Below are 17928 nucleotides of genomic sequence, written 5' to 3' on the forward strand. Positions count from 1 at the left end.
CAAGCCGAAGTTCTAACACAAAACTCCCATTTCACCCAGGCCTACACAAACACAGACACAAGCGCCAGCCTCACAGCTTCCCCTTGAGCAAGTTCCCAATCATCTGCTGGCCAGTAATGTACGTCGTCTTCCACAGCGTCGGGAAGTCGAGCGTGCTGCTCAGGCCATCCGCAAAGCCAAAGAAGAGCATGGGCGGGATCCAGCCGCGGGCGTACTCGAGCGCGAAGCAGCCCTCGGGCATCTTGTACTGCTTGGCGTCGCCGCGGCGCAGGTGGTGCACGCTGCCGGCGGGATACACCTCGGGCTCGTACTCGCCGGGGACGTAGGCGACCTGCGTGCCGGACAGGATGTGGAAGTAGTCGTCGGCCGTGTGGCGGCCGGTGTGGCCCTCTGTGCCAATGGCCGTGCCTTGATGATTCTCTGTCAGCTGTCTTTCTCTTCTTCTTCTTTTGTTGTTTGTTTTTTTACTCACCAAAGATGATGAGATACTCCGTCACGCTGGCGTGAATGATATACATGGCTCCCATGGCCCCGCCAGCATTGTTAAACACCCAGTCCTCCTCCAGGTTGACGTATCCCGGCACTTTCTCGTTCAGCTCGTCCACGATGTACTTGACGATGCCCCTCGTGTTGTTGCCATGCTGGGCGACTCCCCGCTGCGCTAAGTCGTGTAGGTGGTCCGTATCGAAGACGTAGAACCGCTCCAGGTCCTGGTCGAGCACGTACACCACGGATGCTAGCAGCGCCGTTAAAAGGCCCAGGATGGCCAGCAGGCGGCTGATGCCGGGCGGGGAGGGTTCGTTTCCAGGCATTGGCTTTGCTTCTCTTCTATAAGAATCTGAAAACAAAAGAGAGAATTAAAATGTATTATTACACGGATGAATTCTAAACAAACAAAGAAAGAAAAGAAAAGAAAACAAAAGCTTTAGGGGAATTGAAAGGAACGGGCGAGTTTATCGGAAACGAACCACTTTGGGAATTGGGCCAAAATTTAGCCAAGTAAGCACAACGGCCGGCAATAAACAACTTAAACAAAACGCCGATGAATCGCCCAGTTTTCTTCCAAACTGCACAAAAATGTCACGGCAAGCAGCAAATTCCTCTGAAGCCAATTCGATCTGCTCTATTAATAAAGAAATCCAATTGCCTTACAACTGTTGGATTGTCATTCTCGGCACCCGAGGACTCGCGCGCTCGTTCTGCCGCACCTCACCGCTCGGCCGGATCACGGCGATCCGGATGAGGCCGTTCATCTTTTGGTGGAGAGGCGTCCCTCCGAATGCAGTCTCGTATTCGTACTCGTGCGTTATGCCAGATCGGCGCCTGTAATCGGATCATCAATGTCCGACATATTGCGGCCAAATCAACACCCAACCAAAATACAGACGACCACTCCTTTGTTGTTCTTGTAGCTTGATTAGTTCACGATCAAGTTTGAGCAAGCTCTTCAGGATTTGCAGTTAATTATAACAGTGTAGTCATTACGGAGCGCTGATGCGGGCTCTCAGTCAAACGCCTCGACGCCTCTGGAAAATCTAAACCTCTCCCAGCCGTATCCTTTGTGTACAAGTTTCCTCAGTGTGTAGCAAAATCAGTTCCGAATGTAGTTCCCTTTTGGTTTTCCTCCTCCCCTAGTGTGAATTGACAACCCAGCGCGAAATCCGCGCCCAACTACTCACCATCCGAGTCCACCATGGCCTCCTCTGTCTTATCCGCGTCATCACCGTCTTCATCCACAATCGCCGCATTGTCGGCATCTTCCATGTCTACGTCATCCAGCATGGCAGTGTCGCCATTTGCGTCCTTGTCATCGTCCCTGGACGCATTGCCGTTGACCTTGGCATCAGCATCTTCGGCTGCAAGGAGGTCTGACCCATCAATCAAATTCTCGCCGTTGCCATTCTCGTTGGCCGTGGCTGGCTTGGGCTTCTTGGTTGTGGGAATCACGCCAAGCTCGTCTTCGTGCCCTCGCCAACGAGCCAGACGGCGCGTCGATCGTCGAATGGAGGCGGCATACGAGCTCACCTCCTCGCCATAGTCGTCTTCGTCGGTGGCTAACAGGCAGAGCCCGCCTATGCCCCTTTCTCTAAAGGCATTGCTGTCTTTATCACCATTGACAGGCAAGTTGCGTGGAGTATGGCCCTCGCCATCGCTATCCTCGAAAGGATCAGCCTGGGCTTGCAAACGCCGGTATGTTCTCACAATGGCACCCTCTTGTCGCCGGACCTTTCTGCTTTTGTGATGGTGTTTTCGAAGGCCACGGTCAAGAATGTACTCTACTCTTTGGCTTCGGTTTCGCTCAACGGCAAGCTGATGTGCTGTCGGTGGACGAGGTTTTCTGGCGACAACGCCACTCTCGTTTCCGTGGCGAGCAGGCGAGGATCCTTCGAAAATCTGATACTTGAGAGGAACCGTTCGACGTCCATTCATAACCGCAATCGTTCGGGCTAGTGCTCTCGGAGGAGGTGTCGATCGCGTACTCTCAATGTCAGATTCATGCTTGGAAGGCCTAATTCGGGGCAAAATCGCAGGGCCATCATCTGCCAGCGATGGTCGAGCTTTGCCACGCTTCTCTCGCTCTGTTAGGAATTGATGATCCATTTCCAAGATTGTGGCACGGATTTTCTGTTTCTCGTGACCAAACTCAATCTCGACAGCTGGGTCAACATTCTCTGCGGCTTCCTGCTCCTCGGTCATTTCTTCGAGCTTAGGGACTCCTTGGTTGGCAACATCGAGACCGTAGTCTACGCCAGGGCCGAAAGGATTCTCCTCACATCCCTCCTCCGTAAAATCAGATTCGAGGTAGAACCACATTAGCCACAAAAAGGCCTTTGCTCTCGACATGCTGGTGTATTGAGTTTTCATAATGACGTCGTGAAATTCGCGATGGAGCGGGAAATGCAATTCTGCGACTTTTTGCGCCGAGTTGCACATTACAAAAATGAGGTTGACGGGATTGGTGCGAGGAATCCCACGCTGCTTAATCTTGTCCAAAGAATTCGGTTCGTCGCGATCCTCCGCGCCGCCCTTCAGGATGGACTTTAGACGCGGGGCGTCTTGCAGCTGCTTGTAGGCGTGAGGATCTTGCTGCGCTTGGAGAGAAGGAATGGCGTGATATGTCCGCAGCTGCGCTCGCATTTCAGGAAAGACTATGGATTCATGGGTTAGTTTGTTGGAGCGCTCAAGATATTTAATGCAACTGAATAGACGGATGCATAGGTGTATGGATGGAGTATGAGTAGATAATAGGGGAGGTACTCACAGTTGAGAGTCGTGTTCATGCGGCCCATGTTAACCAGCAAACAGACCATGGCCATGCCTTTGGCAGCTTCTCGGTCATTCATCAACTTGTCCCTCAGCACTTTGCTTGTCTTGGAACTGCGCGCCATGGTGTCGATGTACAAGTCGGCAAAGCATTGCTTCTCCAGTTCAGTGTCGTACGAGTTGGTGAAGACCTTTTGTTCATTGTCGAAGACGGCCCTCAAGAAGTCGTACTGGATATCCTTGCGCCACAGAGGCTCTCCATCCTCCTTCTTCAAATGTCTGATTTTGCCAATCTGAGGCTGCGCGTCCTTGTCTTTGTCCTTGTCTTTTCCTTTACCCTTGCTCCTAGCGGGCTTCTCAGCGGCCTCGGAGGGGGTTGCGATGATGGTGTCTTCATCGTCGACTTCGGCGCGCGAGGCAAACGACTTGGTTTCTGGAGCAGGAGAGCTCCGGTGCTCTACATCTGACGCGGCGTCCGCTGAGCTAGGCGAGGCGGCCATGGCGCGAGCAGTTTGTGGTGATGACGTTGAAGTCGAGGTTTGTTTTGAGGGAGAAGCTAGAGTGCGTCGTTGTTGGTCTTGCGGTGGACAATGGAATTAACGGCGCATGATTTATGACTCTGGCGCCAGGGGAATTCGGACTTGCACCAAGCAGACAGACGCTGATGCCGATGGCGATCCGATGGCGATGGCGAGGGTCGTGGCCAAGCAGCTGATGGATAGGGATGATGATGATGCGAGGGTGATGGTGATGTGGGAAAAGAATTGATGACAACGGACGGGCTGGGAGTTTCCACAAGGCCAGGGAAATGGGGACAAGCTACCGGTACATTTCTCGCGGGCAAGAAAAGCTGAGGTCAAGCACGAGGCGCACGTACGCGCATTGCCAATAAGGCTAGCAGCAAAAAGCCAATTCGCCCTGCGATGACCTTGCCTCGCCCTAGCTGCGGGTTTTGAGCGACGACGGGTACTTGTCGCGGGCGTGCGCATAGGTACCGACGTGCCCGTAGTCAACTGGCGCGGTACCTTGCAGCTAGGTACCGGCCGTCCCTTCTAAGTGCCCATCGTGAAGTGCCCTCCAAATTCGAGCCTTCAGTGAGAGGTGCGCTGGGTGATGCCGCTATGGGAATTTTAATGGACCACCGAAGGGCCCTTGTAAATGTGCGGGCCCGTGCGCCTACAGTGCCGCTGCCGGCTCACCTCTCCAGTGCTTTGCATCACCCCTGCACAGCCAATCTTCCCAGTTGCTCTCACGACGTTCAAGTTACTATGCAAACATAAACAACACTGAGCATCACAAGCTCACGGCCGCCCTGGCCACTGTTCCCTCCCCTCCTCTGGCTGTACTAACGAATCTAGTGAATCTGCGCGAGGCTCAGCCTCTCTTCGGCAACCTGCGACCGTCTTTGTATGTCCAACACGTCCTCCAACTCTCGCTCTGATTTTTTTTCTGCCCTTGTTTGCTTGCGCCTAGTCTCGTGAAGTTGGCCTAGCTTACCAACGCCCGCATCAGGAAAACTGAATAGACACATCCATACTGTTTCATCGCCGACCGGTTACTGTTCAATCCCCCACAGATCGTTTCTCCGTGTCCTCTGGGCTCACAATTCCTCAGAATGTCGAGCTTGGCCAGGGCGACCACGCCCGTGAAGCAAGTTACGGCGGCCACAGCTACCGACAGCCCAGGCACGTGGAGGCACCCTCGACTTGACGAAATCACCAGACGTCGCGATGCTACCAACTTCTCCGAGAAGAACGTGCGGCGGATTGCCTACAACATTGTCGCCTTGCTGGCTATGTGGTCCCTTCAGTTGCTAGCCAAGTTCAAGCTAGACGCGCAAATGTGAGAAGAAACAAGAGAGCCGACGGCTGGGATTCCAGCACATGAATGGTGCATTTTCTAACACCAGATCGACGATTTAGGTTGCCCAAGCCACTCCGACTGTACCTCGGATGGGCCTGGTTTCTCGCCCAGCTCCTCCCCTTCATCCAGATTGGCATGGCATGTCTGCCGCTCATTCGGCCGAAAGACGAGCTCTCCGATATCCCGTTGACGGCTACCCAGCGAAAATTGCTGGGACTCGATCCGTCGGTGGTCGCACCTACGCCCGAGGCAAAATTCAGCACACCTCCGCGATATTCACGAACACCATCCATTGCGGGCTCAGTGGGAAGTAGAGCTAGCTATCCTGGCTCTCCTCTGGATGGTCGAGGAGGCGACATCACCAAACCTCTTCCCCCGAGCTTTGCTGGCGCGCTCTCCCAATTCTCCCCCATTGGGAACCCTCTCCTCCAGAGCGTCAACGGTATGAACAATAGGAGGACATCTTTTGGATCGCCGGGCTCCTTTGGCGCGAGCACCTCGTCCAACATCTTCTCTGACCCTACCTCACCAAGCCCAGCGGGAGGCAAGAGGACGAGCATTGGACTTAATAATAAATGGCTATACGAGAAGGGAAGAAGGCCATCGGGTAGCACTTGGGCTCACTGATACGTAAGGAATAAACATGCCAGGGGATTTTTTTTTTTTTTTTATAAACCTGGAAACTTTTTCAAGGGAAACTTGGTATTTCGTAGCTCGAGGCTGGAGTATAAAACCAGAAGGCGAGTGCCGTGGGTTTTAACTCTGGGTTGGCACATCAAAGGGCAACAATGTAATATAGAACGGCCGTCTTTATGATAAACGTACGTAGCAATATGCTAGTTAAGCAATATCCTTTTGGGTACACGGCCGTAGGCCTTCCTGTTAATTCCCGAAGCTGATTGATGTTGCTTGACTCAGTACCTGTTGGTAAAACTGAGAGCCGGTCCACTTAATGCTCCATTTCTTTCTAGAACTGCAAAGACCACTCCCCCGCTACTAACTAGAGAAACAGAATAGAAGCTGAATTGAGTGAGATGTCTGCAAGCAAAAAGAAAAACAAGACGTGAAGCAGACTGCGTAAAGGCAAAAAGAGATGCGCGAACCGGGACTCGAACCCGGGTCGCATGCTTGGGAAGCATGCATGCTAACCGCTACACTATTCGCGCTGTGATGATGTAATAGGTTTGGAGTTCGATTCTATAATTCAGGCTTATAGAGGGAAGAAACTGGAGCTACAGTAGGTTGGTTGCAAATCCCACCCAAGCCTGCTGCTACCCCTCCATCCTCTCTATCCATCATAGCTCTTAGAACACGAACACTTTCCTTCTCCTAAACCACAACCCAAACCTTGGCCACACTCCACCTCGGCTTCTAGGAAAAGAAAGACTTTCCCTCTCTCTACAGCTGAGCTTTCGAGCACCGTCTCCGCCTCCCGCCATGGCCAGCAAAGTCGAACGCATCGTCGCCCGGCTGCAGGAAAAGATCGCCGAGGGCGACTTTTACGAAGCGCAGCAGCAGACGCGAGTCGCCGCCTCGCGCTACATCAAGACGCAGAACTGGCCCGCGGCAATCGACATCCTCTACAGCGTCGCGCAGTCGCTGCTCAAGGCGGCGCAGGGCGGCAGCGGCGGCGATCTGTGTGTCATGATGGTGGACGTGTATAAGCAGGCCGAGCTGAAGCCGGATGCGACGAGCAAGGGCAGACTGCTGACGTGTCTGCGGCTGTTTGATCCGGAAGAGCCCACAAGGAAGAAGTTTATTACTGAGAGCATGGGGTGAGTAAAAAAGTCTTTGGGGGAGGTTTGCCATATATGTGTGGTGCTGGGGCTGGTGGTCGTATGTTACGTTATACGATGGCTGACAGTTATGGCCTGGCATTAGATGGTCTTCCAAGTTTGGCGAGTACCCTGCGGGCGACCCCGAGCTGCACCATGTTGCTGGCTCACTATACGCTGAAGAGCACGAGACATACGAGGCCGAACGGCACCTGATACTGGGAACCAAGGACTCGCCAGAAGTGCTCTTCAACATGGAGTATGCTTGGTACAGAGAAGGAGACGCCCACATGGCACCGCACTTTGCGGCGCGAGCTGTCCTCCCCTACCTCCTCGTCGGCAACGTCCGCGCCGCCACCACCAGCTATCGACTCTTCGCCAGCGCCCTCACAAACGACAACCCGACCCTCGGTGTCCAAGACGTTTCTAGCGCCACCTCCGACGTTCGCATCTTCCCTAGCCTCCCGCTGCTCAACTTCTTGGGCCTGCTGCTCCTGGCCATCCAGCGAGGGGCTCCCGAAGTCTACAAGGGTCTGGTGTCCAAGTATGCGACGCAGATCGACGAGGCCGAGGCGTGGGCGGAGCCTCTGGAGATGATTGGCGAGATGTACTTTGGCATACAGAAGCCGCGACAGAGCAACCCCCTGATGGACATGATGAGCGGGCTGTTTGGTGGAGGTGGTGCCGCGCCGCCGCAACAGACACGGCGGCCGGGGCTGCGTGGAGCAGACGCTCCCGCTGCTGAAGGGCTAGACTAAGAAGCAATTTCTTCTTCTTGATCATCATCTTCTTCTCATATCTTGCTTGAATCGGCAGCGACGAAATAGAATCATTCATGTATCATAGTCATAACGGCGGGGTGGATAGAAAAGGAGCAAAATTAACGCTGATTGTCGTCGTCGTTCATGATATGCGCGGCTGTTCTTCCGGCTCGAACATCCAGTTGTCTTCGGCCAATGCGCTGACCTTGCTCCTGTTGCTCTCGCGGACCGCCTCGAAAAGGGCTGAATTTGACACAGAACGTCAGCCAACAACCTTCATCCCACAAGTGCGAATGCGATTCAACTCACCGTCTGGTTGATCGGCCATGGAGCTGTGGCTGATTTGGTAATGGCGAATGGCCTCTGCCAAGCGCTGCTTTTCTCCTAGACGAAAACAAGTACGTACCTAGTTAGCAAAAACTCCCGCCGCATATAGAAAGAAAACCAATAAACGCAGAACAACAAAGAAAGCAATTGGGGCTCAAGGTGTTTTCCTCACTCTCGTTCTCCTGCTGATACTCCAACGCCTGCAACTCCTCCTCGTCGTCCACCACCGGCGTCGGAGGGTTCCCAATCTCAACCTCGCCGTGCTGATCGCGCACCACCAGCTCCGCCGCTGCCTCGGACTGCTGCTGCTGCTGCGTCGTCTCGCCGTCCTGGCGCACGACGCCCTCGGGATCGGCCGACGTAGCGGCGTTGGGCCGCCTGATGAAGTGGCTCCGGAAGAGGCTCGTCTTGCTGCCGTTGGCGCTGTTGCTGCTGCTCGCGGCGGCCAGGCCGGAACTTCTGGTCGTGCGCGAGGATCCGGCGCTGCGGGTTCGCTCGTTCATGGCTTTTTTCTTTGTATGTCTTGGAAAGCGGGAGTAGGAATTGGAGGGAAGCGCAGTATCGATGATGGCGGTACGGATGATGTGCTATAGCGTCGATGAAATATAATAAAAGGCGATAGTAACGGAATATGCGCCAATCTGTAGTATGCAGTGTTGAAGGAGAATGCAAGGGTATTTCTTTGTTTATGTTTGTTGTTTACTGAAGAGGATTGGATGGCCATTGATGGACCAGAAAAAGTTATTGGTGGATAGCGCTAGCAGTGACAGCTCTCTGCAGTTTGTACTCCATACTAAGTTGGCCCTGCTTTGATAGCCTCAACTGCAATGGCGCCCCCCTGCAGTGCTTTTTGTGGGTTCATTTTCTAAAGATTCTGGAAATTATTTATAAAAGGCCTGAATTCTGCTTGATTTTCGAAGGGAGAGTAACCTTCAACATGCTCAGCTACAAACACCAATGCATTGCCAATTTCTTGGCCATACAATATGAAACATGGCCCAAGTTCAAATTCATACAGCAAACTGATCGTTTCGATTCGTACAAGAAACAAAGGCTTAAATCATCACTAGCTGCGCCTTGTTAAAGTCTCTGCGTATGCGCGCGCGCGTGTGCCAAAAGGGAAATAAAAAACAAGAAATCCAGACCCTTCCCAAGAGCCCCAAGTTACGCCCGTGATCCAAAGACATTCGCCGACACTTGCTCCTCACTTGCTCCCCTCTTTTGCGCGCAGTACAAGGTCCAGTCAGTTAAAGCGAGAGGTTGTAGGTGAACTCGTCCTCCATGTTCTGGCTGATCCACAAGACGACAGAGCTAAAGGTGCGATATAAAGTTAGCTGATGCACCTCATAACCAACCGCCGAATGGATTGTACGTACCTGCAGCCCACGAGGGCGTTGCTGACAAGGTTCTCAATGCCCATGCTCAGGGCCGGCATGCCGACTCCAGGAACAACAAATTTGAGGACAAAGACGGTGACACCTCCGGCCATGCCGCCGGCAAGGGCCGCGAATCCCAGGAACAAGACCACACGCGCCTTCCATGCGACACCAGATCCACTATAGCTGAAAGAGTCGGCGCTGAGGCGTTGTTTTTCGACCGAGTTGATGATGAGCATGCCCAGGCTGGAGAAGATGAGCGGCAGCCAGTCGACGAATTTCACGTGGACATTGGAGCCGTTCTTGGCCGACTTGGACCAGACGGCGGAGTCAAGCATGACATAGAAGGCGAGGGAGAACTGCGAATGCATACGTCAGCCAGCGGCTTCTGGGGGAGCCGTGGACTTGTCGACAAAGGCCCGGAGAAGTTTCTCTCGCAGAATAAAAGATAATGAGGTGCTGAGACTCGGCAGGATGGGAATAAACTCACCAAAGCTCCGGCACCGTAGACGCCAGCGTTCCGGGCCCAGATGCTGTTCAACCACTCAGGCTTCCTAAACTTCCAGAGGCGCTCTTCCTCCATGCTGTCGAAGTCGAGGTTCGGAGAGTCGGGGGAAAAATACAGAAGAGAGAAGAGATTAAGCTGCGGCGATGAAAGGCGCTGAATGGAGAAAAGGCGGGCGATGAAGATGCGGCGTTCGACGAGAGGATGGATTGATTGTAGGTTGGAGAGGCTTTAGTCGGCTTGGTGATGACGCTCTGCTGAAAGGCTGGGATTTGGCGGTAGCGCCAGTCCAGCGGCTGAGCCAACGTCAGAGTCACGTGCGCCGGGTCGCTGGGCGATGAAACATTGTTTGCTTGTATCAAGGTACGAGGTACGCACCTGAAACGAGATGATGCATTAGATGATCTTTTATATAGAAAAAAAATATGCTTTTCTTACCAAGGACACAATAAATAGCATCTCAACTGGTTATTCGATCATGTCCCTCACAATAAATTCAGAATGTCCATAAGTAGACTTTTTCCTACCCGCTTGATGACTGTTGTCCACCTGCCCCTCTGGTCCATCAGCATCTTGACTGACTGACACATTGGCACATCAGTGTATTGCATACCGCCACGCTGCTAGCAATACGAGGCGCTCCATCTGTATCGAGAACCTGCAAGGCACCCCAAATGCTAGGCTAAAAGAAGCATCTCATGGTGGAGATGGCTATACGGGATTCCGTGCAAGGAAGGACAAGCCATTCGTCGAGTGAAGTTTTGCGACGTTGAAATCCGCATTCAATGGACTACAGTACTAGTCTTTTTTGTATGCACAACCCGCATCTCCATGTACTAATAATAGCCCTGTTGAGATGCCCCTTCAGATTGCTAAAGAGACTGCATTATACCGAGGAATCCAATTTTTCGTCTCTCTCTGTCGTTTTTTTGAGCAAATATTTGTAGTCAGATTCCAACGCGGAGAAATAAAAAAGCTTCCATCCCGTCCAGATCCAGAGCCAGTCTCCCCCAAATGCGCACTGTAAGGCCACCTGCCATCACGCCGATACGAGCTTTTCTCCAGCGCGCAGAGGGGCCGCGCTCAGCCACTCCCGCCCTGTAACCTGCCGCCATTGGCGCTGCGTTCCAGAGCCCGCACAGTGTGTCCAGGCCGCTGACGCCCGTAGCCCGCCACTAATTGCCGGCCTACAGTGAGCACTGCAGCTCAACGCCAGCTGTCGGTTGCCCTGGCCTAAAAGGAGTTGAGGTCAAGTGCAAAACACGCGCAGCCTCTTTGGATTGGATTCGTGCCGTCTTTTTCCCTCCCCATCAACCCTCGTCAGCAAAACGCTTCGATCCGTCAACTCTGCCCGGGTTTGTTCGGCGTTGCGTCTCCGGTCGCTTCGAATCGCTTCACTTCGCATCGAATTGTGTTTCTCCCGCGACGTTCGTTACGGCCACCCATTGCCGGTCTCGTTTCAGCCTCCATTCGCTGTTGCATGCATCCTGACGCTTTCGTCCTGTTTCCGTCCAAACGCCAAAAGCGACATACGAGCAACGGCCTCCTCGCCAACGATCCGATTTTGTTTACCCTCGTTTTGACCGTGTTTCATAAAGAGCAGCGCTCAAACTCGACGGCTCGCATTGCGCCTCAGTACACTTCGTTTGTCCACAAGGATACAGCATTACGCCTCAGTAAACATGCGGGCCTCCAACTTCTTGTCGACTCTGGCTGTTGCCGTCCTGGCCTCTCCGGTCCTGGCCCAGAACAACAACAACAACAACAAGCAAAGTTCTTCCTCGTCCAGCGGCGGCAATGATTCAGGCCCGACTGGCCTCCCGACGCTGACAAAACCCGGAGGAAACGTCCCGACATATCCTCCCCCAACCGTGCCGCCGACCAAGAATGCGCCCTTCATGCAGCACTCGAGTGCGCCGGATGGAACCGTCTTCATCGCCGTTGGCGCCATCCTCGGCGCTTTCCTCATCGGCGTCTTGCTTTGGCGCATCATCGTCAGCTTCCTCCTGCACCGCTCTGTTCGCCGTGCCGCCTTGGCCCAGCACGAGGCTAACAACAAGACCGGCTTCCCGGCACCTCCCGCGCCTTTCTACAAGTATTCCGACCATGCCTCGCCTGCTCCTCCTCCCGCCGGCAGTGGCCGCGGCGTTCGTCGTACCAACCGAAACACCATGACGCCGTCTGCCGCCCCCAGCCAGTCCAACCTGTTCTTCTCGCCTACCGCTGCCGGATCCAACGTTCCGGGCGGTCGCGGCTCGACCTTTTTGCCTTCTGGGTTCTACGCTGCTGGAAACTCATCACCCGGTGGACAGCAAGGTCCTTCCATCAGCTTGACGAATCTGCGACCCGACTCGATGAGCCACCCCAACGGCTCGAGGAACTCGCTCATGGGCCCGTCGCCCCCGGACTCTCCTCACTTCACGCCCCGAAGAGACATGAGCAGCAGCTCTGTGAACCTGAACACTCGCCAGCCAGGCCAGCGAGCCCCGAGCGCCTACCTCGAAGACTTGCTTGCCGACGAGCCTGGAAGCCTTCCTCCGCCACAGATGCCTCCGAACTCTGGTCCAAGAGGCAGCGGCAGTCCTCGACACCGATATTAATCGCCCTTGTCTGGAGTTTTTATTTTTCTTATTTCGGCGCATTTCTAACTAATACTTTTGCTACCAACAGTATACGCAAAGTGTTTGGGTCTTTGATATCAAGTATGAAAAAGACTGGGGATTCATGGCGTCAATGATGAACAAGTGTATGATGTTTTTATTTATTTACTTTATCTGACTCTTTTTCGGTTGGGCCTTTGGGGAAGAAGACTTGTGTAAAGCAGGCTGGGAGGGGGCTTGAATTTTTATTTTTCTTCCGTCAGCAGCTTAGATGGGAGGACTGTGCGGCTTTGTGAACAACTTTGTAGCATCGTTTATTTTTTTTTGGAGCGCCATCTTTTTATTCGAGTATATAGCTTGTTTTTGTCTTAACGTCAACTGCAATACTTTAATACATGCCGTAGTGGGCTGATGATTATGTTTATTCTGCATGAGTCCTGTGTTTGTCTTAGTGAAGTGATCTACGTCTGTCTAGGGATTGAACAAGTAGATGCTGCTAGAGATGATCTTAATTCACAAGAGGAAGAGGATTGTGAGGTATGTATGAATGATTAATTTCTATTTTATGAGGTGTGCCTTTCACCATCCTCCCACCATCCGTCATGCATAGGTAGTACCACCTTTATAACCTTTGCCTCCCCCGTCTATTAAACATAAAGAAGCACACATTAAATTCATCAAAACATAAATTAACCATGACGTAAAACTTTTAGGATTGCTCTACATGAGCGCTCTCCATTTCATGAACCCCAGACGAAGAAGAAGAAGAAGGGAAAAAACAGGTTCAGATGAAAATAAGGGGGTTTGTGTGGGGGGTATCATCATTTCTTTCATGAGCTGGTGGCAGCGGCAGCGGCAGTAGCAGCATCCAACTGATCCAGCTCCAGCTTGGCACTCTCAATATCCTCGACGCGAATGCCGCTTCTGTCGCACATGCTCCTGAAGATCCCGCCCTCCATCTTCCACAGGTCTAGAGGAGAGGCCAGCTCGGCGATTTGACCGGCGTCCATGACGCAGATGCGGTCGTAGCCAATGATGGTGCGCAGACGATGGGCGATGCAAAGGAGCGTCTTGCCCTTGAAACCCGTGGCCATGGTGCGCTGGATCTTGTCATCCGTCTCCATGTCGACGCTGGACGTGGCCTCATCGCAGACAATGATCTGGGAGCCGCGGACGAGTGCTCGCGCAAGCGCCATGAGCTGGCGCTGACCGAGCGAGAAGTTGAGACCGTCTTCCTCGACGACGCTGTCGAGATGGATGCGCGAGGGGTCTGTCTTGCGGTCTTCCATGTTGGCATCCGCGGGGACGAGATCGGCCTGGCGAAGAGCAGACCAGAGCTCCAAATCGGTGTGCTCGTGGAAGGGATCAAGGTTGCTGCGGACAGTGCCCTGGAAGAGTGTCGGGTCCTGAGGAATAATAGCAAGACGGGAACGCAAATCAAACAGGCCAATGGTGGCGATGTTAATGCCATCGATGGAGATGGAGCCTCCGGAGATCTCGACCAGACGGAACAGAGTGCTCATGATGGAACTCTTTCCGGCACCGGTACGGCCGACGATACCAATGCGCTCTCCGCCCTTGATGTGGATGGACAGGCCCTTGAGCACAAGAGGTAGATTCTCTCGGTAACGCATCTCGACATTGTCAAAGACAATCTCTCCCTTTTCAGGCCAAGATTCGCGAACATCGACGGTGTGGAGGGGAGCCTCCTCTTCAAGCTCGTTACCATAGTAGCGGAGACGCTCGACAGCGTTCATGCCGTTCTCTACTTCAGCCAGTTGGCGGATAGAGAACTGCAGCATCTGCACAATAGACAGAATGTAACTGAGAACCAGACCACCAATGGAAGGGTTGACGCTAAATCGCGATGTGACGACAAGGATTCCGACGGTAAACACGAGCAGGTTACCAATCAGATCCAACCGGAGTGACAGCCACCGCTGATTAGAATAGGTCAGGAAGTAAGCGCCATTCATCTCATCAATCGAGTCACGAAGATCCTTGATAAATCGGGACTTGAGCCCGTAAGCACGGATCGAAGCCACTCCCGTAAGGCCCTCGCCAAACTTGGCAAAGACTGTCGATCGAAGGACCGATTCGAAACGCTTGACCTCTCGGGCCGACGCACGGTAGTACGACGCAGCTCCAATGAACAAGAAATACAGGGGCACAAGGGCAATAGCAAAATAGTGGAAGTAGGCAATGATGAGAGCAAACACGGCAGTACACATGCAGAGCGTGAAGAAGTACATTCTGATGGCATCCGTCAAGTTGTTGTCCATGACATCGACATCACGGGAGAAACGGTTCGTGATGCGGCCCAGCGGCGTGGTGTCGAAGAAGGACATGGGAGCACGCAGGACTCGGAACATTGCCTCGCGGAGCATGACCTTACTGGAGTTGGTACCCAGGATAGACAGCATGACGGAGAAGAGGAACATGAGCATAGCCTGGAGGGCACCGAGAGCGGCGTAGATGCCGATGTATTGACCCATTGACAGTCCAAACTTATCCGAGGTCCAGTACGAGAGCCACAAGCTGGTCATGATGTTGGCACCTTGAGAGAGGATAAGGACAAAGATGACCAATGGAGCGTTGAACAGGGTACCGGAGGCGCGGACGTATGCGCCATACACAGACCAAGGCACACTAGCTTGAGCCTTTTCTTCCTGTTGCATGAGAGCCGCGCCTTTCTTGTTCTTCTTGTTCTTGCGAGCTTCAGCAGTCTCAGTCAGCGTGAGCTGCTTGAGCTTGTCTTCATCATCTTCATCTTCGTCCTCCTCCTTCTTTTCAACGGCAGTCGTCTCCATCAGGTCTTGGAAGCCCTTGTGATCTCGCATCAGGTTCTCAAAAGTATCGACGGCCTGAATCTTACCGCCGTCCATCCAGACGATCCTGTCACAGCGAGAAAGAACCCACAGTTGATGGGTGGCGAGGATACGGCACTTATCCTTGAGGAGACCCAAGATGGCATTATCAAAGATGTGACGACCAACATGGGCATCAACGGCACTGAGGGGGTCATCCATGAGGACAATATCGGCGTCGAAATAGATGGCGCGAGCAATGTTAAGACGCTGCTTCTGGCCACCAGAGATTGTGATACCGCGTTCACCAATTTCAGTCATATCACCATTGGGAAGCATGTCGAGATCAGGTTGAAGAGCACATCTATCAAAGGAAACAAGTTAGCCTTCTAGTATAGCAGTAGTGGGGTTCAAGGGGTAAAGTAAACTTACGCTCGAATAACCTCCTTATACCAGTCCTTATCCATGTCCTTACCAAAGATAATGTTGTTCTGCAATGAGGCGTTCTGAATCCAGGCATATTGAGGACAGAAGGCCCTGGATGCACCGAAAACCACGTCACCATTTGTCTTGCGCATATCACCAGCCAAGGCAGCAAGCAAAGAACTCTTGCCACTGCCGACAGTACCGATAACAGCAATCAGTTCGTTTCGACCGGCCTGCAGATTTAGATCTTGCAGCTTGAAGGGCTCGCGCTCTTCCACCAGCGTGCTAGAGTCATCGCCAGATGCAGCTTGGGCAGTCTCCTTGGGAACCTCTGGTTTCTTGGCGTGCTTCTTATCCTTACCGGCAGCTCCCTTGTCGGCCTCCTTGGTTGGGGTTCTCTCCCAAGTAAAGGACGCGTCGATGAGTTCAATTGCATGCTCTCCCTCAGGCTTGAGGGTAACGTCCTCTTCCTGCTCTTCTTCAAGGAGGAATTGCTCAATTCGCTGAAGAGAGGACCAAGCATCAATCACTTGGCCAAGGACAAGAGGCAGCAAGTTGAGAGGGATTCGAAGACCGTTGAACAAAGCCAGCGAAGAGAAAATTTCGGCTGGCGCCAAGCCGTGGTTGGTCAGGGAGTAGGTGATGAAGGACAGCATCGAGGCAAAGATGGGCATGGACATGCTGACAGCATTGATGGCATTGCGGATGGCGAGCAGGATCTGGATGGAGTAGATTTCTTTGGAGCGAATCTCGGCGAGGCGGTCGATAAAGGCCTTCTCCCAGCCAAAGTATTTGACAAATCGGACGGATTGCAGAATTTCCTGGGTAAGAGACACTCTCTGGTCGGTAATTTTGTTGATATCCTTTCGTCGACGAAAGAGGGATTGGATAGCCCTGGTGATGAGAGGAACACCAATGACGAGGAGCCCAAAACCGGCAAGGGCACTGTACGTCAGATTGACTAACAGCAGAACGAGTGTGATGATGCAGGCGACAGGGGAAGTCCAGGTCATGTGTAAAAGGGCCGAAGCTTGATCAACACGATAGGTATCGACACTCATCAAGTTGGTGATGCGCCCATTGCCCCAGCCCAGACCATCCTGCATTGGAGCTCCCTTCTTTCCCTTCTTCTTTTTGCCATCGTCCTTTTCCGTGTCCTTGCCCTTGTCCTTTTCGTCCTGCTCGTTCGTCTCTGGCATAATAGCTTCCTTGACACCGCCAGCCCTGGCACGACCCGAGATGACCATAGATTTCTCGTAAATCATGCTAATCAGGACGGCACGACTTTGGCCTCCCATCATCATGCCTCGGTAGATGAAATGGCTGATACACACACTCTGGATTACTTGCATGACGGTAACGCCAATGGCCAAACCAAGACCGCGTCCGATATGAGGAGCAGGACCGTGGCTGACGTGAGCTACGTAGGCATCGGTTGCAAACTGAATCAGGTAGCGGAGAATAAACGGGGACAGGACCTGCATGATGGTTGCGATGAGCGAACAAACACCGCCGAGCCAGAATTCAAACGTGAAGCTTTCGTGTAAAGCACCAAGTAAAGGTCGTTTTTGTCCATTTTGAACTCGTCTCTTGAAGGCCTCTTTCACTTTGAGCGTCATTGGCTCAGCCGCTCTGTCGGGATTGACGATCCAAATGTCTTGCTTATCCAGCTGGCGCTTATATCCTGTCTGTGAAACAATAAGTTAGCTAATGCATGTCTCATCCGCCACGTGGATAAGGATCCCAATTTGGGTCAAAAACTCACTGTCATGAGAGGGTTCATCCAATAAAAGGTGAGTCTGCTAAAGAAACCAGCCTGGTACTCTCGAGAGACTATCCGCTCCTTGGGAATCTCTGGTATACCGCCCCAGCGCATGGGGTTGAGCTTTTTGTACCAGGGCTTCGCCGCATATTCTGCAGCAGCATTCACGACCACACTGGCATCGGTAGCATGGCTCTTGGTGGTAGCGAGAGGCTCCTTGGGTGCATCATCTTCCTGGTCGGACCTGGACTCAACTCGTCCAATTTCATCGTCGTGCTTCTCGCTCACGTGGGCAGCTTTTTCACTATCGGAATCAATGCCACGGCTCTCAGACGCGGATTGAATGCTGATCGCGTGGCCCTCTGTAACAGCCTTGGGCGTCTGTATCTCTTTCTCTTCACCAGGGTCTGCCATCTCTATACAGACCTCGGCGTGGTGCCGCGGTCACTTAGACCAGGAGCA

At 53.0% G+C, this 17928-nt stretch overlaps 8 protein-coding genes and 1 non-coding gene across 9 annotated transcripts; 3 read left to right on the forward strand and 6 right to left on the reverse strand.

Annotated features, from left to right (window-relative positions):
- Positions 1-70: 70 nt before the first annotated feature.
- M431DRAFT_89991 (hypothetical protein) lies at positions 71-812 on the reverse strand (the record flags this gene model as incomplete). Its single annotated transcript, XM_024924096.1, has 2 exons — positions 71-408; positions 473-812. The coding sequence occupies 2 exons, from the start codon at positions 810-812 to the stop codon at positions 71-73; spliced, it is 678 nt and encodes a 225-aa protein (XP_024772403.1).
- An 859-nt stretch (positions 813-1671) lies between these two features.
- M431DRAFT_483852 (hypothetical protein) lies at positions 1672-3764 on the reverse strand (the record flags this gene model as incomplete). Its single annotated transcript, XM_024916156.1, has 2 exons — positions 1672-3149; positions 3263-3764. The coding sequence occupies 2 exons, from the start codon at positions 3762-3764 to the stop codon at positions 1672-1674; spliced, it is 1980 nt and encodes a 659-aa protein (XP_024772404.1).
- A 662-nt stretch (positions 3765-4426) lies between these two features.
- Positions 4427-6081, forward strand: M431DRAFT_509996 (hypothetical protein). Its single transcript, XM_024919393.1, has 3 exons — positions 4427-4671; positions 4777-5106; positions 5187-6081. Exons 2-3 carry the CDS (start codon positions 4880-4882, stop codon positions 5752-5754), a joined length of 795 nt encoding a protein of 264 aa, XP_024772405.1. The 5' UTR covers positions 4427-4671; positions 4777-4879; the 3' UTR covers positions 5755-6081.
- A 140-nt stretch (positions 6082-6221) lies between these two features.
- M431DRAFT_t134 lies at positions 6222-6293 on the reverse strand. The gene has a single exon. It is a non-coding gene; the product is annotated as a tRNA-Gly (tRNA).
- On the forward strand, positions 6232-7907 carry M431DRAFT_509997 (hypothetical protein). The gene is made up of 2 exons (XM_024919394.1): positions 6232-6902; positions 7009-7907. Exons 1-2 carry the CDS (start codon positions 6565-6567, stop codon positions 7658-7660), a joined length of 990 nt encoding a protein of 329 aa, XP_024772406.1. The 5' UTR covers positions 6232-6564; the 3' UTR covers positions 7661-7907.
- Positions 7908-7967: 60 nt separating this feature from the next.
- On the reverse strand, positions 7968-8412 carry M431DRAFT_58435 (hypothetical protein; the record flags this gene model as incomplete). Its single annotated transcript, XM_024921521.1, has 2 exons — positions 7968-8047; positions 8163-8412. Coding segments are annotated over 2 exons (330 nt in total), but the record flags the coding sequence as incomplete, so codon positions are not given.
- Positions 8413-9237: 825 nt separating this feature from the next.
- On the reverse strand, positions 9238-9949 carry M431DRAFT_89828 (hypothetical protein; the record flags this gene model as incomplete). The annotated part of the gene is made up of 3 exons (XM_024924068.1): positions 9238-9301; positions 9367-9725; positions 9857-9949. The coding sequence occupies 3 exons, from the start codon at positions 9947-9949 to the stop codon at positions 9238-9240; spliced, it is 516 nt and encodes a 171-aa protein (XP_024772408.1).
- Positions 9950-11164: 1215 nt separating this feature from the next.
- Positions 11165-12870, forward strand: M431DRAFT_510001 (hypothetical protein). The gene has a single exon (XM_024919395.1). The coding sequence runs from the start codon at positions 11554-11556 to the stop codon at positions 12469-12471; it is 918 nt and encodes a 305-aa protein (XP_024772409.1). The 5' UTR covers positions 11165-11553; the 3' UTR covers positions 12472-12870.
- A 431-nt stretch (positions 12871-13301) lies between these two features.
- On the reverse strand, positions 13302-17880 carry M431DRAFT_90674 (hypothetical protein; the record flags this gene model as incomplete). The annotated part of the gene is made up of 3 exons (XM_024924175.1): positions 13302-15642; positions 15711-17392; positions 17470-17880. The coding sequence occupies 3 exons, from the start codon at positions 17878-17880 to the stop codon at positions 13302-13304; spliced, it is 4434 nt and encodes a 1477-aa protein (XP_024772410.1).
- Between the last annotated feature and the right edge of the window lie 48 nt (positions 17881-17928).

The sequence above is a fragment of the Trichoderma harzianum genome (genome assembly GCF_003025095.1).
Source record: "Trichoderma harzianum CBS 226.95 unplaced genomic scaffold M431scaffold_9, whole genome shotgun sequence".
NCBI lineage: Eukaryota > Fungi > Ascomycota > Sordariomycetes > Hypocreales > Hypocreaceae > Trichoderma > Trichoderma harzianum.